The sequence below is a fragment of the Coregonus clupeaformis genome, chromosome 29, assembly GCF_020615455.1.
Source record: "Coregonus clupeaformis isolate EN_2021a chromosome 29, ASM2061545v1, whole genome shotgun sequence".
Classification (NCBI taxonomy): domain Eukaryota; kingdom Metazoa; phylum Chordata; class Actinopteri; order Salmoniformes; family Salmonidae; genus Coregonus; species Coregonus clupeaformis.
Window position 1 is genome coordinate 6,517,326 of NC_059220.1, and position 13,937 is coordinate 6,531,262.

The window sequence follows — 13,937 nt, forward strand, 5'->3', positions numbered from 1 at the left end:
CTGGAACAACAGGCCCGGACCAACTGACTGGAACAACAGGCCCGGACCAACTGACTGGAACAACAGGCCAGGACCAACTGACTGGAACAACAGGCCCGGACCAACTGACTGGAACAACAGGCCCGGACCAACTGACTGGAACAACAGGCCCGGACCGACCGACTTACTGGAACAACAGGCCCGGACCAACTGACTGGAAAAACAGGCCAGGACCAACTGACTGGAACAACAGGCCCGGACCAACTGACTGGAACAACAGGCCCGGACCAACTGACTGGAACAACAGGCCCGGACCAACTGACTGGAACAACAGGCCAGGACCAACTGACTGGAACAACAGGCCCGGACCAACTGACTGGAACAACAGGCCCGGACCAACTGACTGGAACAACAGGCCCGGACCGACCGACTTACTGGAACAACAGGCCCGGACCGACCGACTGGAACAACAGGCCCGGACCAACTGACTGGAACAACAGGCCCGGACCGACTGACTGGAACAACAGGCCCGGACTGACCGACTTACTGGAACAACAGGCCCGGACCGACCGACTGGAACAACAGGCCCGGACCAACTGACTGGAACAACAGGCCCGGACCGACTGACTGGAACAACAGGCCCGGACCGACCGACTTACTGGAACAACAGGCCCGGACCGACCGACTGGAACAACAGGCCCGGACCAACTGACTGGAACAACAGGCCCGGACCGACTGACTGGAACAACAGGACCTGACCGACTGACTGGAACAACAGGCCCGGACCGACTGACTGGAACAACAGGACCAACTGACTGGAACAACAGGCCAGGACCAACTGACTGGAACAACAGGCCCGGACCAACTGACTGGAACAACAGGCCCGGACCGACTGACTGGAACAACAGGCCCGGACCGACTGACTGGAACAACAGGCCCGGACCAACTGACTGACTGGAACAACAGGCCCGGACCGACTGACTGGAACAACAGGCCCGGACCGACGACCAACTGATTGCGGGTATATCCCTAATGACACCCTATTCCCTACATAGTGCACTACTTTAGACTAGAGCCCAATGGGCCTTGGTCAAATGAAGTGCACTAAATGGGAAATAGGGTGTTATGGGACGCAGTCTGCAACTATTTCAAGTGACTATGCTGGAGATTACTGAAATATGTGATGGCAGCGGGCAGGCTCTTAACCGTAACTAACATCTAGGGGAAAGGAGAGGGGAATGTGTTACAATTTAGCATACATTTGTTAGTTCTTGGTCTGGTTGTTTTTAAGATAAATAAGTACACTATATAATCATTAGTTCCTAGTCTAGTTGAGATGTAACTCTTGCTTATGAGTTTAAAATATTGTTCCTTAAAATTCATTAACATCTTTGTCATTGACAGTAAAATAGACGTTATCTTTTTTTTGTTATAAAGTCACGGCGAACCTATGAAAAACACGTTTGATTAGAGACGTGAAGATATAGCCTGTATTGATTCACTGATTACATTATTGAACCCATTGTTTTTGCCTTCGTACCATTGCACAAGAAACAAACAGTACACTTCCAAATCAAACCCCAACCTTATCAATGAGTTAACAGAACGTCGGAGGGAGCCAATGACAGTGTCTTAGAGGTTGAACCGTAGCCAATAAAGTCACCAGACCTCTCAGCCCCTCTACAGTGGGACATTCTAGGAGAGGCGTCCCAAATGGCTCCCTATTCCCTTTGGAAAAGGGCTCTGGTCTAAAGTAGTGCACTATATAGGGAATAGGGTGCCATTCTCTGGTCTAAAGTAGTGGACTATATAGGGAATAGGGTGCCATTCTCCTGTCTAAAGTAGTGCACTATATAGGGAATAGGGTGCCATTCTCTGGTCTAAAGTAGTGCACTATATAGGGAATAGGGTGCCATTCTCCGGTCTAAAGTAGTGCACTATATAGGGAATAGGGTGCCGTTCTCTGGTCTAAAGTAGTGCACTATATAGGGGATAGGGTGCCATTCTCTGGTCTAAAGTAGTGCACTATATAGGGAATAGGGTGCCATTCTCTGGTCTAAAGTAGTGCACTATATAGGAATAGGGTGCCGTTCTCTGGTCTAAAGTAGTGCACTATATAGGAATAGGTGCCGTTCTCTGGTCTAAAGTAGTGCACTATATAGGGAATAGGTGCCGTTTCTCTGGTCTAAAGTAGTGCACTATATAGGGAATAGGGTGCCGTTCTCTGGTCTAAAGTAGTGCACTATATAGGGAATAGGGTGCCATTCTCTGGTCTAAAGTAGTGCACTATATAGGGAATAGGGTGCCATTCTCTGGTCTAAAGTAGTGCACTATATAGGGAATAGGGTGCCGTTCTCTGGTCTAAAGTAGTGCACTATATAGGGAATAGGGTGTCATTTGGGACGCAGACTTCTGTGGTGAATTATCGACAGCTGCTGCTTGGCCAAGGGTCCGGTTACAACCAGCCTAATGATTGGTCCACAGCCTCAGCAGCTCCACAGTTGGGTATTCAGTGGGATGAAGTGAAGACCGATACTGCAGTGGGGGGTTGGGGGTTGTCTGAGGGACATAGCAGAAATAGAGAGAGGCTGGCTGAGCACAGCCCCAGAGCACAGCAGACTACCATCATGACAGCAGCAGAGTGCTAGGCTGAGGCCTCCTCCCCTCCCTGCCTGTGTCTCCACATAGCCCACCACACTACTGTGCTCCGTTAGCTGCCTGGATGGCTACGTAGTGGTGTATCGTGGGATAAATGTTACCATGCTACTGACGCACAGCCTCCTGCCTCCGCCAAACTGCCACCACCGGCCCGCTGGAAACGACTAGAAGAGCAGATGAAGACTTAACCAGCAGATCTTAACTCTTTATCAGGAAGACTTAACCAGCAGATCTTAACTCTTTATCAGGAAGACTTAACCAGCTGATCTTAACTATTTTTCTTTTTCTTAAACAACAGAAAATAATACGTCAGTTTGCCTCCTGATCTCTGAAGAAGAATATAAGAAACCGGAAGAGCATTTTTTAAATAAGGATTGTTGAGTATATAATATACCTTTAACCCTAGAGCCTGTATTGTCCAAGGCTCTGCAGACGAACAGGGAGACCAGACCAGACCAGTTGTTACTTGTCAGGTGTGACTAGAAGCAGATATCACCATGCCAGAGGGGGTTATTGAGCGCCCACTGTCCCCTTCCCTCCCCAGGGACTGTGGCCATGAGTGCCGGGTGTGCCGGGTGACCATGGTGAGCCTAACGGACTACGCCAACCACATCTCCAGCAGGGTGCACAAGCAGCGCGTGGAGACGGCGGAACGGGAGGGTGCGGGGAACGACCAGGAAGAGGAGTACTTCGACAAGGAACTGGTCAAACTGATCGAGAACCGGAAGGAACTCATCAGGTAAGAGAGGATGATTTTTGTTTGTCTGTCTGCTAAAGGTTCTCATCTAACTCTGCTGAGTAGGGAACATGGGTGCTAAGAACGTCTCAATGGTCATAGTCTGATCATAATGTAGAAACCAAACGCTGTTGTTTGTCTGGGGTTTGGTCTGTCTGTCTGGACTAGTGGACCATGTATAGTCACATTCTGTGTGATGGTGGTCAAGGCTTCTCATTTAGCTGTGACGTGAACCATACATGCAGCTCATAGAGGTAGATAGAGGCCTCTAGATGAATATAAGGCATCATGCATGTCACACACGCCGTAATGGCACAGCGACAAAGATGAGTCCTCTTTTATATCTCTATGGTTGCTGCTCATAGAGCCCAGGGCGGAGGGAGGGAGGGAGGGAGGGAGGGGTCACATGTCAGAGTTACGGACTAAAAAAAGCATTACAGTCACAGCACCCTCTCACCCTCTCACTCCCTCTCTACAGCCCGGCAACATTCCACACCATGCCCTCTATGGCTTCTAGAAGGTGTTCACAGAAACCGTCCTCTCACTGGCCTAATTAATGTATAGGAGTTGAAAACCGTCCTCTCACTGACTTAATTAATGTATAGGAGTTGAAAACCGTCCTCTCACTGACCTAATTAATGTATAAGAGTTAAACCGTCCTCTCACTGACCTAATTAATGTATAGGAGTGGAAAACCGTCCTCTCACTGACCTAATTAATGTATAGGAGTTGAAAACCGTCCTCTCACTGACCTAATTAATGTATAGGAGTTGAAAACCGTCCTCTCACTGACCTAATTAATGTATAGGAGTTGAAAACCGTCCTCTCACTGACCTAATTAATGTATAAGAGTTAAACCGTCCTCTCACTGACCTAATTAATGTATAAGAGTTGAAAACCGTCCTCTCACTGGCCTAATTAATGTATAAGAGTGGAAAACCGTCCTCTCACTGGCCTAATATATAGGAGTTGAAAACCGTCCTCACTTGCCTGATGTATAGGAGTTGAAAACCGTCCTCACTGGCCTAAATAATGTATAAGAGTTAAACCGTCCTCTCACTGGCCTAATTAATGTATAAGAGTTGAAAACCGTCCTCTCACTGGCCTAATTAATGTATAAGAGTGGAAAACCGTCCTCTCACTGGCCTAATATATAGGAGTTGAAAACCGTCCTCACTTGCCTGATGTATAGGAGTTGAAAACCGTCCTCTCACTGACCTAATTAATGTATAGGAGTTGAAAACCGTCCTCTCACTGACCTAATTAATGTATAAGAGTTGAAAACCGTCCTCTCACTGACCTAATTAATGTATAGGAGTTGAAAACCGTCCTCTCACTGACCTAATTAATGTATAGGAGTTGAAAACCGTCCTCTCACTGACCTAATTAATGTATAGGAGTTGAAAACCGTCCTCTCACTGACCTAATTAATGTATAGGAGTTGAAAACCGTCCTCTCACTGACCTAATTAATGTATAAGAGTTGAAAACCGTCCTCTCACTGGCCTAATTAATGTATAAGAGTTAAACCGTCCTCTCACTGACCTAATTAATGTATAAGAGTTGAAAACCGTCCTCTCACCGGCCTAATTAATGTATAAGAGTGGAAAACCGTCCTCTCACTGGCCTAATATATAGGAGTTGAAAACCGTCCTCACTTGCCTGATGTATAGGAGTTGAAAACCGTCCTCACTGGCCTAATTTAATGAATAGGAGTGGAAAACCGTCCTCTCACTGGCCTAATGTATAGGAGTTGAACATATGTTTGGTTTTGGGGCATCTCAACATAGTAATAGATGATAATGATAGCTGATTATAAAGATATTGATAAGTTATCATTTTTTATATTGATAATATTGATAGATAATAATAGCATTGAATGTTGCCTATAGAATGTATGCTGTGTCACTCAGTATCTGCATTGCACCAGAAACTGCAGCCATGATCACGGGGCTGCCATGATCAAATCAAATCAAATCAAATCAAATTTTATTGGTCACATGCGCCGAATACAACAAGTGCAGACATTACAGTGAAATGCTTACTTACAGCCCTTAACCAACAGTGCGTTTATTTTAAACAAAAAAAAAAAAAAAGTTAGAATAAAACAACAACAAAAAAAGTGTTGAGAAAACAAAGAGCAGAAGTAAAATAAAGTGACAGTAGGGAGGCTATATATACAGGGGGTAACGGTGCAGAGTCAATGTGCGGGGGCACCGGCTAGTTGAGGTAGTTGAGGTAATATGTACATGTGGGTAGAGTTAAAGTGACTATGCATAAATACTTAACAGAGTAGCAGCAGCGTAAAAAGGATGGGGTGGGGGCAGTGCAAATAGTCCGGGTAGCCATGATTAGCTGTTCAGGAGTCTTATGGCTTGTGGGTAGAAGCTGTTGAGAAGTCTTTGGACCTAGACTTGGCACTCCGGAACCGCTTGCCGTGCGGTAGCAGAGAGAACAGTCTATGACTAGGGTGGCTGGAGTCTTTGACAATTTTGAGGGCCTTCCTCTGACACCGCCTGGTATAGAGGTCTTGGATGGCAGGGAGCTTTGCCCCAGTGATGTACTGGGCTGCCATGATCACGGGGCTGCCATGATCACGGGGTTGCCAAGATCACGGGGCTGCCAAGATCACGGGGCTGCCAAGATCGCAGGGCTGCCATGATCACTGGCTTAACCTTTCTGAAGAGAGGGCTGAGTCACAGAGAACATAGTGGCGGTAGGATGTTCAGTTGGAAACACATCGGCCTTCCATAGACCTTTGACCTGTGTTTCTGACCTACATATTATATGCCACAGGTTCCACACAGCGTTGAAAGACTAAAGGCCAGGGGATCATCAACTCAATTCTTGAGCGGATGTTTGGGGTTCCAGAACATAATTACAAATAGCAATTACAAAATGCAAATTGACCGCAAGAAGCCCAAACAGATATAATATTTGACTAAAACACAATTATAAATCCAGCTTACGTTTTTTTTAAATGATCACGTGTCTCTCTAATTAATCTTAAGAGGCCGAAAGGATGTTTGAGCCTTGGCCAACTAGAGCAGTAGGGGAAGGTGTGTTACGATCGTCACCAGCAGCAGTTGGCTTGCAGCTGTCCCTGTCCCCCCGCGTTTAACACTCTGGGCTTGGTCCCGTCCCAAATGCCACCCTATTTCCTATATAGTGTACTACTTTCGACCAGATACCCGAGGCCTCATGGGGGTTAGCACTCTGGGGCCCGTACCAATTAACACCCTATTCCTTATAGTGCACTGGAACCTGGTGAAAAGTAGTGCACTATACAGGGTGCCATTTGGTATGCACGCTGGGGCACAGGAGGACCATGCCAAAACTCTGGGGGGGAAATAGATATTGTTGCTAGGCAGACTTTCAAATGTCACAATTAGGACAGTTACATGCACACAATAATACGTTTTTATTGTGAATAGTCAGATTTTTTATATAATAGTTTGATTTGAATGTTTACGTGCTTTGCAAGAAGAACGATTTCTCTAATAATCCTGTTTTTACATGGACACGTCTGAAATTAGGCTACCTGATGGAGATTTTCTGCATTTATCAAAAGTCCAATCGATTTAAACGTTCTGCCACAGCGACCATGTTATTTTTGGGAAGCCTATTTGATTCTGAGTTCGATGCAAACGTTCAGTTTTTCCGAAACTCACATCAGTGGCTTTATAAGAGGGAAGCTTACTGTGCTGATACAGGCACATATCAAACACACCGCTGGAACTCTGATCCACATGTCCTAATCATTTGAAAGATTGCTCAGAAAATCAGCTGTTTTAATCGGCGTATGCTTACTTCGATGTTGACCATACGGCAGATTTTAAGATAAGCATAGTAAGGTGTTTGCATGACTAATGCCATATTCGGGCCTACTGCCATAATCATTTAAATATTGAATTATTAGTGTGCACGTGAACGTACTACCTGTCATCAAACCACAGATCATGAAGCCCCTGTAGACTAGATCTATGAATGATTATTTCCTGGACAGTCTCCAATGTTCCAGTACGATCCCATGGTGCTACACTAGTAGTTATATCATGAAGGCTAGCATTTATTGAACTGGGGCTTGTTGTGAGTGAGCTTTGACTTACACTTGTGTTTTCTCTCATCTCTCTAGGAGAGAGGAGGAGGAGAGGAGGAGAGAGGAGCAGGAGAGGAGCAGGAGAGAGGAGGAGGAGAAGAGGAGAGAGGAGGAGGAGAGGAGGAGAGAGGAGGAGGAGCGGAGGAAACAGCAGCAACAGATCCAGAAGTGGAGTGACGCACGGCAGTACTTCTGCCAGAAGGGGGCGTCGTGGGGCTGGAGAGACCCCAGCAACACCCCTCCACCACCCCCTCCTCGAAAATGCAAAGGGCCCGCCTGGCAGGGGTGCTGGGACTGGAGCTCAATCCCCGCTGGGGGTCCAGGTCCATGGGGGACCCAGGAGGACATCAGGTTTAACTGGCACAACAGGAAACAGGGCCGCAGCGCCACCTGGCACGCCCAGGAACCACCCAACTTCTCCAAGTGGAGCGCTGGAGGGAGGGGCAGCGGCAGCCTGCACAGCAGGGAAGGGACCAATAAGAGATGGGAGCAGGAGGTGTATCTCCACCCCCCAGCCCAGCAGCAGAGAGGAGGGAGGGGACCCTGGCAGCAGAACAGCAGAGGAGGTGGTACCACCGGTCTATACAGCAGCAGCAACAGCAGAGGGGGTAACAGACCGCCTGGTCTGCTTGCTGAACCTGTCATGAGAGAAGGGCTGAGCAGCACAGAGTCTCTTCACAGGATGGACTTCACCAGCGACCAGCTGGCTCCAGCCGGGTCCTTCGACCAGCTCCGTCAAGACGGTCAGGATGACGGTAGGAAGGGTGGACACCAGAACATGGCCCAGGAAGGGCCAGGCGGTGGAGCAGAACGAGATCGTAACAACGTCATGGGGATGGGGCCCAAGGCGTTTGGTAGTAATCCTAAACTAGACAAGGCCTGTCGCTGGTCACCTTATCCGTCCCATAAGGAGACTCACCCCCACCCTCATCCTCCCCCCTCAGAGAGGCACCCAAAGGGTCCTCCTCCTCCCCCAACCCTCCAGACCCAGACCCCCCAGATCCCCTCGGCCCAGGGCAGAGATGTGGACCTGAGGCCCAGACGCGACATAGCGCTGGAGCCCCACCGCTCCTCGGGTCTGAAGCCGACCCAGTCCAGATGGGACCAGCGAGCAGCACCGCAGCAGAGGTCTCCTGATCACATTGTAGAAGGGAGGGAACACAGGAAGTGTAGAGACGTCTCTACCAGGAACAGTCTGAGGACAGACTCCTCCTCCTCTGGGTCCACCTCCACAAGACGGAGGGCAGCTAAGCCATCAGAGTGCCTTGAGAAGGGCCTGTCCTTCCCTTTTACTACCAGCCCCAAGACCCACCTCAGTGGGGCCTCCAGCCCCACCCTCAACCTAGCCCCCAGCCCCAAGACCCACCTCAGTAGGGCCTCCAGCCCCACCCTCAACCTAGCCCCCAGCCCCAAGACCCACCTCAGTAGGGCCTCCAGCCCCACCCTCAACCTAGCCCCCCAGCCCCAAGACCCACCTCAGTAGGGCCTCCAGCCCCACCCTCAACCTAGCCCCCAGCCCCAAGACCCACCTCAGTAGGGCCTCCAGCCCCACCCTCAACCTAGACCCCAGCCCCAAGACCCACCTCAGTAGGGCCTCCAGCCCCACCCTCAACCTAGACCCCAGCCCCAAGACCCACCTCAGTGGGGCCTCCAGCCCCACCCTCAACCTAGCCCCCAGCCCCAAGACCCACCTCAGTGGGGCCTCCAGCCCTAGCCCCTCCACCACCCCCAGGACCCAGCTGAGCCGAGCCTCCAGCCAGGACTCGGACCAGCCCGGGTCGTCCAGACACAGCAGCCAGGATTTGGGGAGGAGGCTGGGATCAAAGTCCTCTACCCCACAGCAGGACCAGGAGCAGCAGCTGACCGAGATGCTGAGGAGAGCCAAGGAGACGCTGCTAGACAAGAGGAGCTCCGTGGATCTGTCTGCTGCTAACCACAGGACGGAGCGAGAGAAGACAACGAACTCTAACGGCCAGAGGATGGAGAACGGGGAGAGGAAGACGGTGCTACACATCGAGGAACCGCAGCAGCAGGTGGAGAGCTCTGAGGGCGTCGAGGTCAGAGCCAACAACAGACAGAATAGAAGGAAGACCTCTAGACCGACCAGACAGGACAGAGCTAGCAGCAGCGCTAACCCAGCTGGGGACAGTGAGACGTCTCCCTCAGACAATCACCTTTCTGTCCAGTCTGTCCAGGTCAGCACCTCCACCATGGAGTCCCCAGGTGGGGCTGCGCTCTCTCTCTCTCCCAGGGTGGCTGGTGATGGAGATGGAGAGGAGGCCATGGAGGTAGCAGACGCAGGGTTGTGGTCAGACAGTGACCCCTTGAGAACCATCGACCCTAACCTTGACCTCCACACGACCTCTGACCCCTCCTCAGGCTCCACCCTGACCAAACCCACCCTACCCCTCGGCCTAAAGAGGGACCTCACCCGACACATCGGCTCCAAGACCAAGAGCGGCAGCCACGAGCCCAATCTGAACATCGCCCGGCGGATCAGGAATGTGAGAGGGGATGCGGAGAAGGATTCGGGTCTGAAGCCGACGTTAAGACAGCTCATCAGCTCCTCGGGGTCACGGCGCTGTGTCAACTGGGACCAGGTGTACCAGGAAGTCCACAGGAAGAAGCAGGAGCAGGGGAAAGGCATGCCCAGGTGAGAGGTCATCTGGAGCAGAATGTATGACGCATCTCATCTAGGATCAGATTAGCCTTTTAGATTAGTAATATACACTGAGTGTACAAAACATTAAGAACGCCTGCTCTTTCCATGACATAAACTGACCCGGTGAATCCAGGTGAAAGCTATGGATCCCTTATTGATGTCACATGTTAAATCCACTTCAATCAGTGTAGATGAAGGGGAGGAGACAGGTTAAAGAAGGATTTTTAAGCTTTGAGACAATTGAGACATGGATTGTGTATGTGTGCCATTCAGAGGGTGAATGGGCAAGACAAAATATTTAAGTGCCTTTTGAATGGGGTATGGTAGTAGGTGCCAGGCGCACCGGTTTGTGTCAAGAACTGCAACGCTACTGGGTTTTTCATGCTCAACAGTTTCCCGTGTGTATCATGAATGGTCCACCACCCAAAGGACATCCAGCCAACTTGACACAACCGTGGGAAGCATTGGAGTCAACGTGGGGCCAGCATCCCTGTGGAACGCTTTCGACACCTTGTAGAGTCCACGCCCCGACGAATTGAGGCTGTTCTGAGGGCAAAAGGGGGTGCAACTCAATATTAGGAAGGTGTTCCTAATGTTTGGTATAGTCAGTGTTTAGTGATTTTAGAGATAAGGGGTACCTGATCCTAGATCAGCACTGCTACTCTAAGATGCTTGAAACAGACAGTTTATTAGGTACACCACCCCGTTCACCAAAATGGTTCGCTCCTACAGACAGTTTATTAGGTACACCACCCCGTTCACCAAAATGGTTCGCTCCTACAGACAGTTTATTAGGTACAACACCCCGTTCACCAAAATGGTTCGCTCCTACAGACAGTTTATTAGGTACAACACCCCGTTCACCAAAATGGTTCCCTCCTACAGACAGTTTATTAGGTATAACACCCCGTTCACCAAAATGGTTCGCTCCTACAGACAGTTTATTAGGTACAACACCCCGTTCACCAAAATGGTTCGCTCCTACAGACAGTTTATTAGGTACAACACCCCGTTCACCAAAATGGTTCGCTCCTACAGACAGTTTATTAGGTACACCACCCCGTTCACCAAAATGGTTCGCTCCTACAGACAGTTTATTAGGTACACCACCCCGTTCACCAAAATGGTTCGCTCCTACAGACAGTTTATTAGGTACACCACCCCGTTCACCAAAATGGTTCGCTCCTACAGACAGTTTATTAGGTACACCACCCCGTTCACCAAAATGGTTCGCTCCTACAGACAGTTTATTAGGTACAACACCCCGTTCACCAAAATGGTTCGCTCCTACAGACAGTTTATTAGGTACAACACCCCGTTCACCAAAATGGTTCGCTCCTACAGACAGTTTATTAGGTACAACACCCGTTCACCAAAATGGTTCCCTCCTACAGACAGTTTATTAGGTACAACACCCCGTTCACCAAAATGGTTCGCTCCTACAGACAGTTTATTAGGTACAACACCCCGTTCACCAAAATGGTTCGCTCCTACAGACAGTTTATTAGGTACAACACCCCGTTCACCAAAATGGTTCGCTCCTACAGACAGTTTATTAGGTACAACACCCCGTTCACCAAAATGGTTCGCTCCTACAGACAGTTTATTAGGTACAACACCCCGTTCACCAAAATGGTTCGCTCCTACAGACAGTTTATTAGGTACAACACCCCGTTCACCAAAATGGTTCGCTCCTACAGACAGTTTATTAGGTACAACACCCCGTTCACCAAAATGGTTCGCTCCTACAGACAGTTTATTAGGTACAACACCCCGTTCACCAAAATGGTTCGCTCCTACAGACAGTTTATTAGGTACAACACCCCGTTCACCAAAATGGTTCGCTCCTACAGACAGTTTATTAGGTACAACACCCCGTTCACCAAAATGGTTCGCTCCTACAGACAGTTTATTAGGTACAACACCCCGTTCACCAAAATGGTTCCCTCCTACAGACAGTTTATTAGGTACAACACCCCGTTCACCAAAATGGTTCGCTCCTACAGACAGTTTATTAGGTACAACACCCCGTTCACCAAAATGGTTCGCTCCTACAGACAGTTTATTAGGTACAACACCCCGTTCACCAAAATGGTTCGCTCCTACAGACAGTTTATTAGGTACAACACCCCGTTCACCAAAATGGTTCGCTCCTACAGACAGTTTATTAGGTACAACACCCCGTTCACCAAAATGGTTCGCTCCTACAGACAGTTTATTAGGTACAACACCCCGTTCACCAAAATGGTTCGCTCCTACAGACAGTTTATTAGGTACAACACCCCGTTCACCAAAATGGTTCGCTCCTACAGACAGTTTATTAGGTACAACACCCGTTCACCAAAATGGTTCGCTCCTACAGACAGTTTATTAGGTACAACACCCCGTTCACCAAAATGGTTCGCTCCTACAGACAGTTTATTAGGTACAACACCCCCGTTCACCAAAATGGTTCGCTCCTACAGACAGTTTATTAGGTACAACACCCTGTTCACCAAAATGGTTCGCTCCTACAGACAGTTTATTAGGTACAACACCCCGTTCACCAAAATGGTTCGCTCCTACAGACAGTTTATTAGGTACAACACCCCGTTCACCAAAATGGTTCGCTCCTACAGACAGTTTATTAGGTACAACACCCCGTTCACCAAAATGGTTCGCTCCTACAGACAGTTTATTAGGTACAACACCCCGTTCACCAAAATGGTTCGCTCCTACAGACAGTTTATTAGGTACAACACCCCGTTCACCAAAATGGTTCGCTCCTACAGACAGTTTATTAGGTACAACACCCCGTTCACCAAAATGGTTCGCTCCTACAGACAGTTTATTAGGTACAACACCCCTGCTCACCAAAATGGTTCGCTCCTACAGACAGTTTATTAGGTACAACACCCCGTTCACCAAAATGGTTCGCTCCTACAGACAGTTTATTAGGTACAACACCCCGTTCACCAAAATGGTTCGCTCCTACAGACAGTTTATTAGGTACAACACCCCGTTCACCAAAATGGTTCGCTCCTACAGACAGTTTATTAGGTACAACACCCCGTTCACCAAAATGGTTCCCTCCTACAGACAGTTTATTAGGTACAACACCCCGTTCACCAAAATGGTTCGCTCCTACAGACAGTTTATTAGGTACAACACCCCGTTCACCAAAATGGTTCGCTCCTACAGACAGTTTATTAGGTACAACACCCCGTTCACCAAAATGGTTCCCTCCTACAGACAGTTTATTAGGTACAACACCCCGTTCACCAAAATGGTTCGCTCCTACAGACAGTTTATTAGGTACAACACCCCGTTCACCAAAATGGTTCGCTCCTACAGACAGTGAGTCACGTGGCCGTGGCTTGCTATATAAAGCTGGCAGACAGGCATCGAGGCATTCAGTTACTGTTCCATTGAACGTTAGAATGGTCAAAACGAGTGGCCTAAGCGACTGAGCGTGGGATGATCGTCGGTGCCAGACGCGCCGGATCCAGTATCTCAGAAACGGCCGGCCTCCTGGGCTTTTCATGCACGAGTGTCTAGGGTTTACCGAGAATGGTGCGGCAAACAAAACACATCCGGTCAGCGGCAGTCCTGTGGGCGAAAACAGCTCGTTGATGAGAGGTCGAAGGAGAATGCAGCAGACGACCACACCGGGTTCCACTCCTATCAGCTAAAAACAAGAAGAAGTGGCTCCATTGGGCACGCCGTCACCAACACTGGACAACTGAGGAGTGGAAAAACATTGCCTGGTCCGACGAATCCCGGTTCCTGTTGCGCCATGCTGATGTCAGAGTCCCATGGCCCCAT

At 49.1% G+C, this 13,937-nt stretch overlaps 1 protein-coding gene across 1 annotated transcript in view; it reads left to right on the forward strand.

Moving 5' to 3' along the window:
• Positions 1 to 13,937, forward strand: part of znf106a (zinc finger protein 106a) — a 56,192-nt gene that overhangs the window by 11,250 nt on the left and 31,005 nt on the right. Inside the window, 3 exon segments of the mRNA XM_041854126.2 lie at positions 3,182 to 3,376; positions 7,508 to 8,936; positions 8,938 to 10,124. Coding sequence (XP_041710060.2) covers positions 3,182 to 3,376; positions 7,508 to 8,936; positions 8,938 to 10,124 — 2,811 coding nt within the window.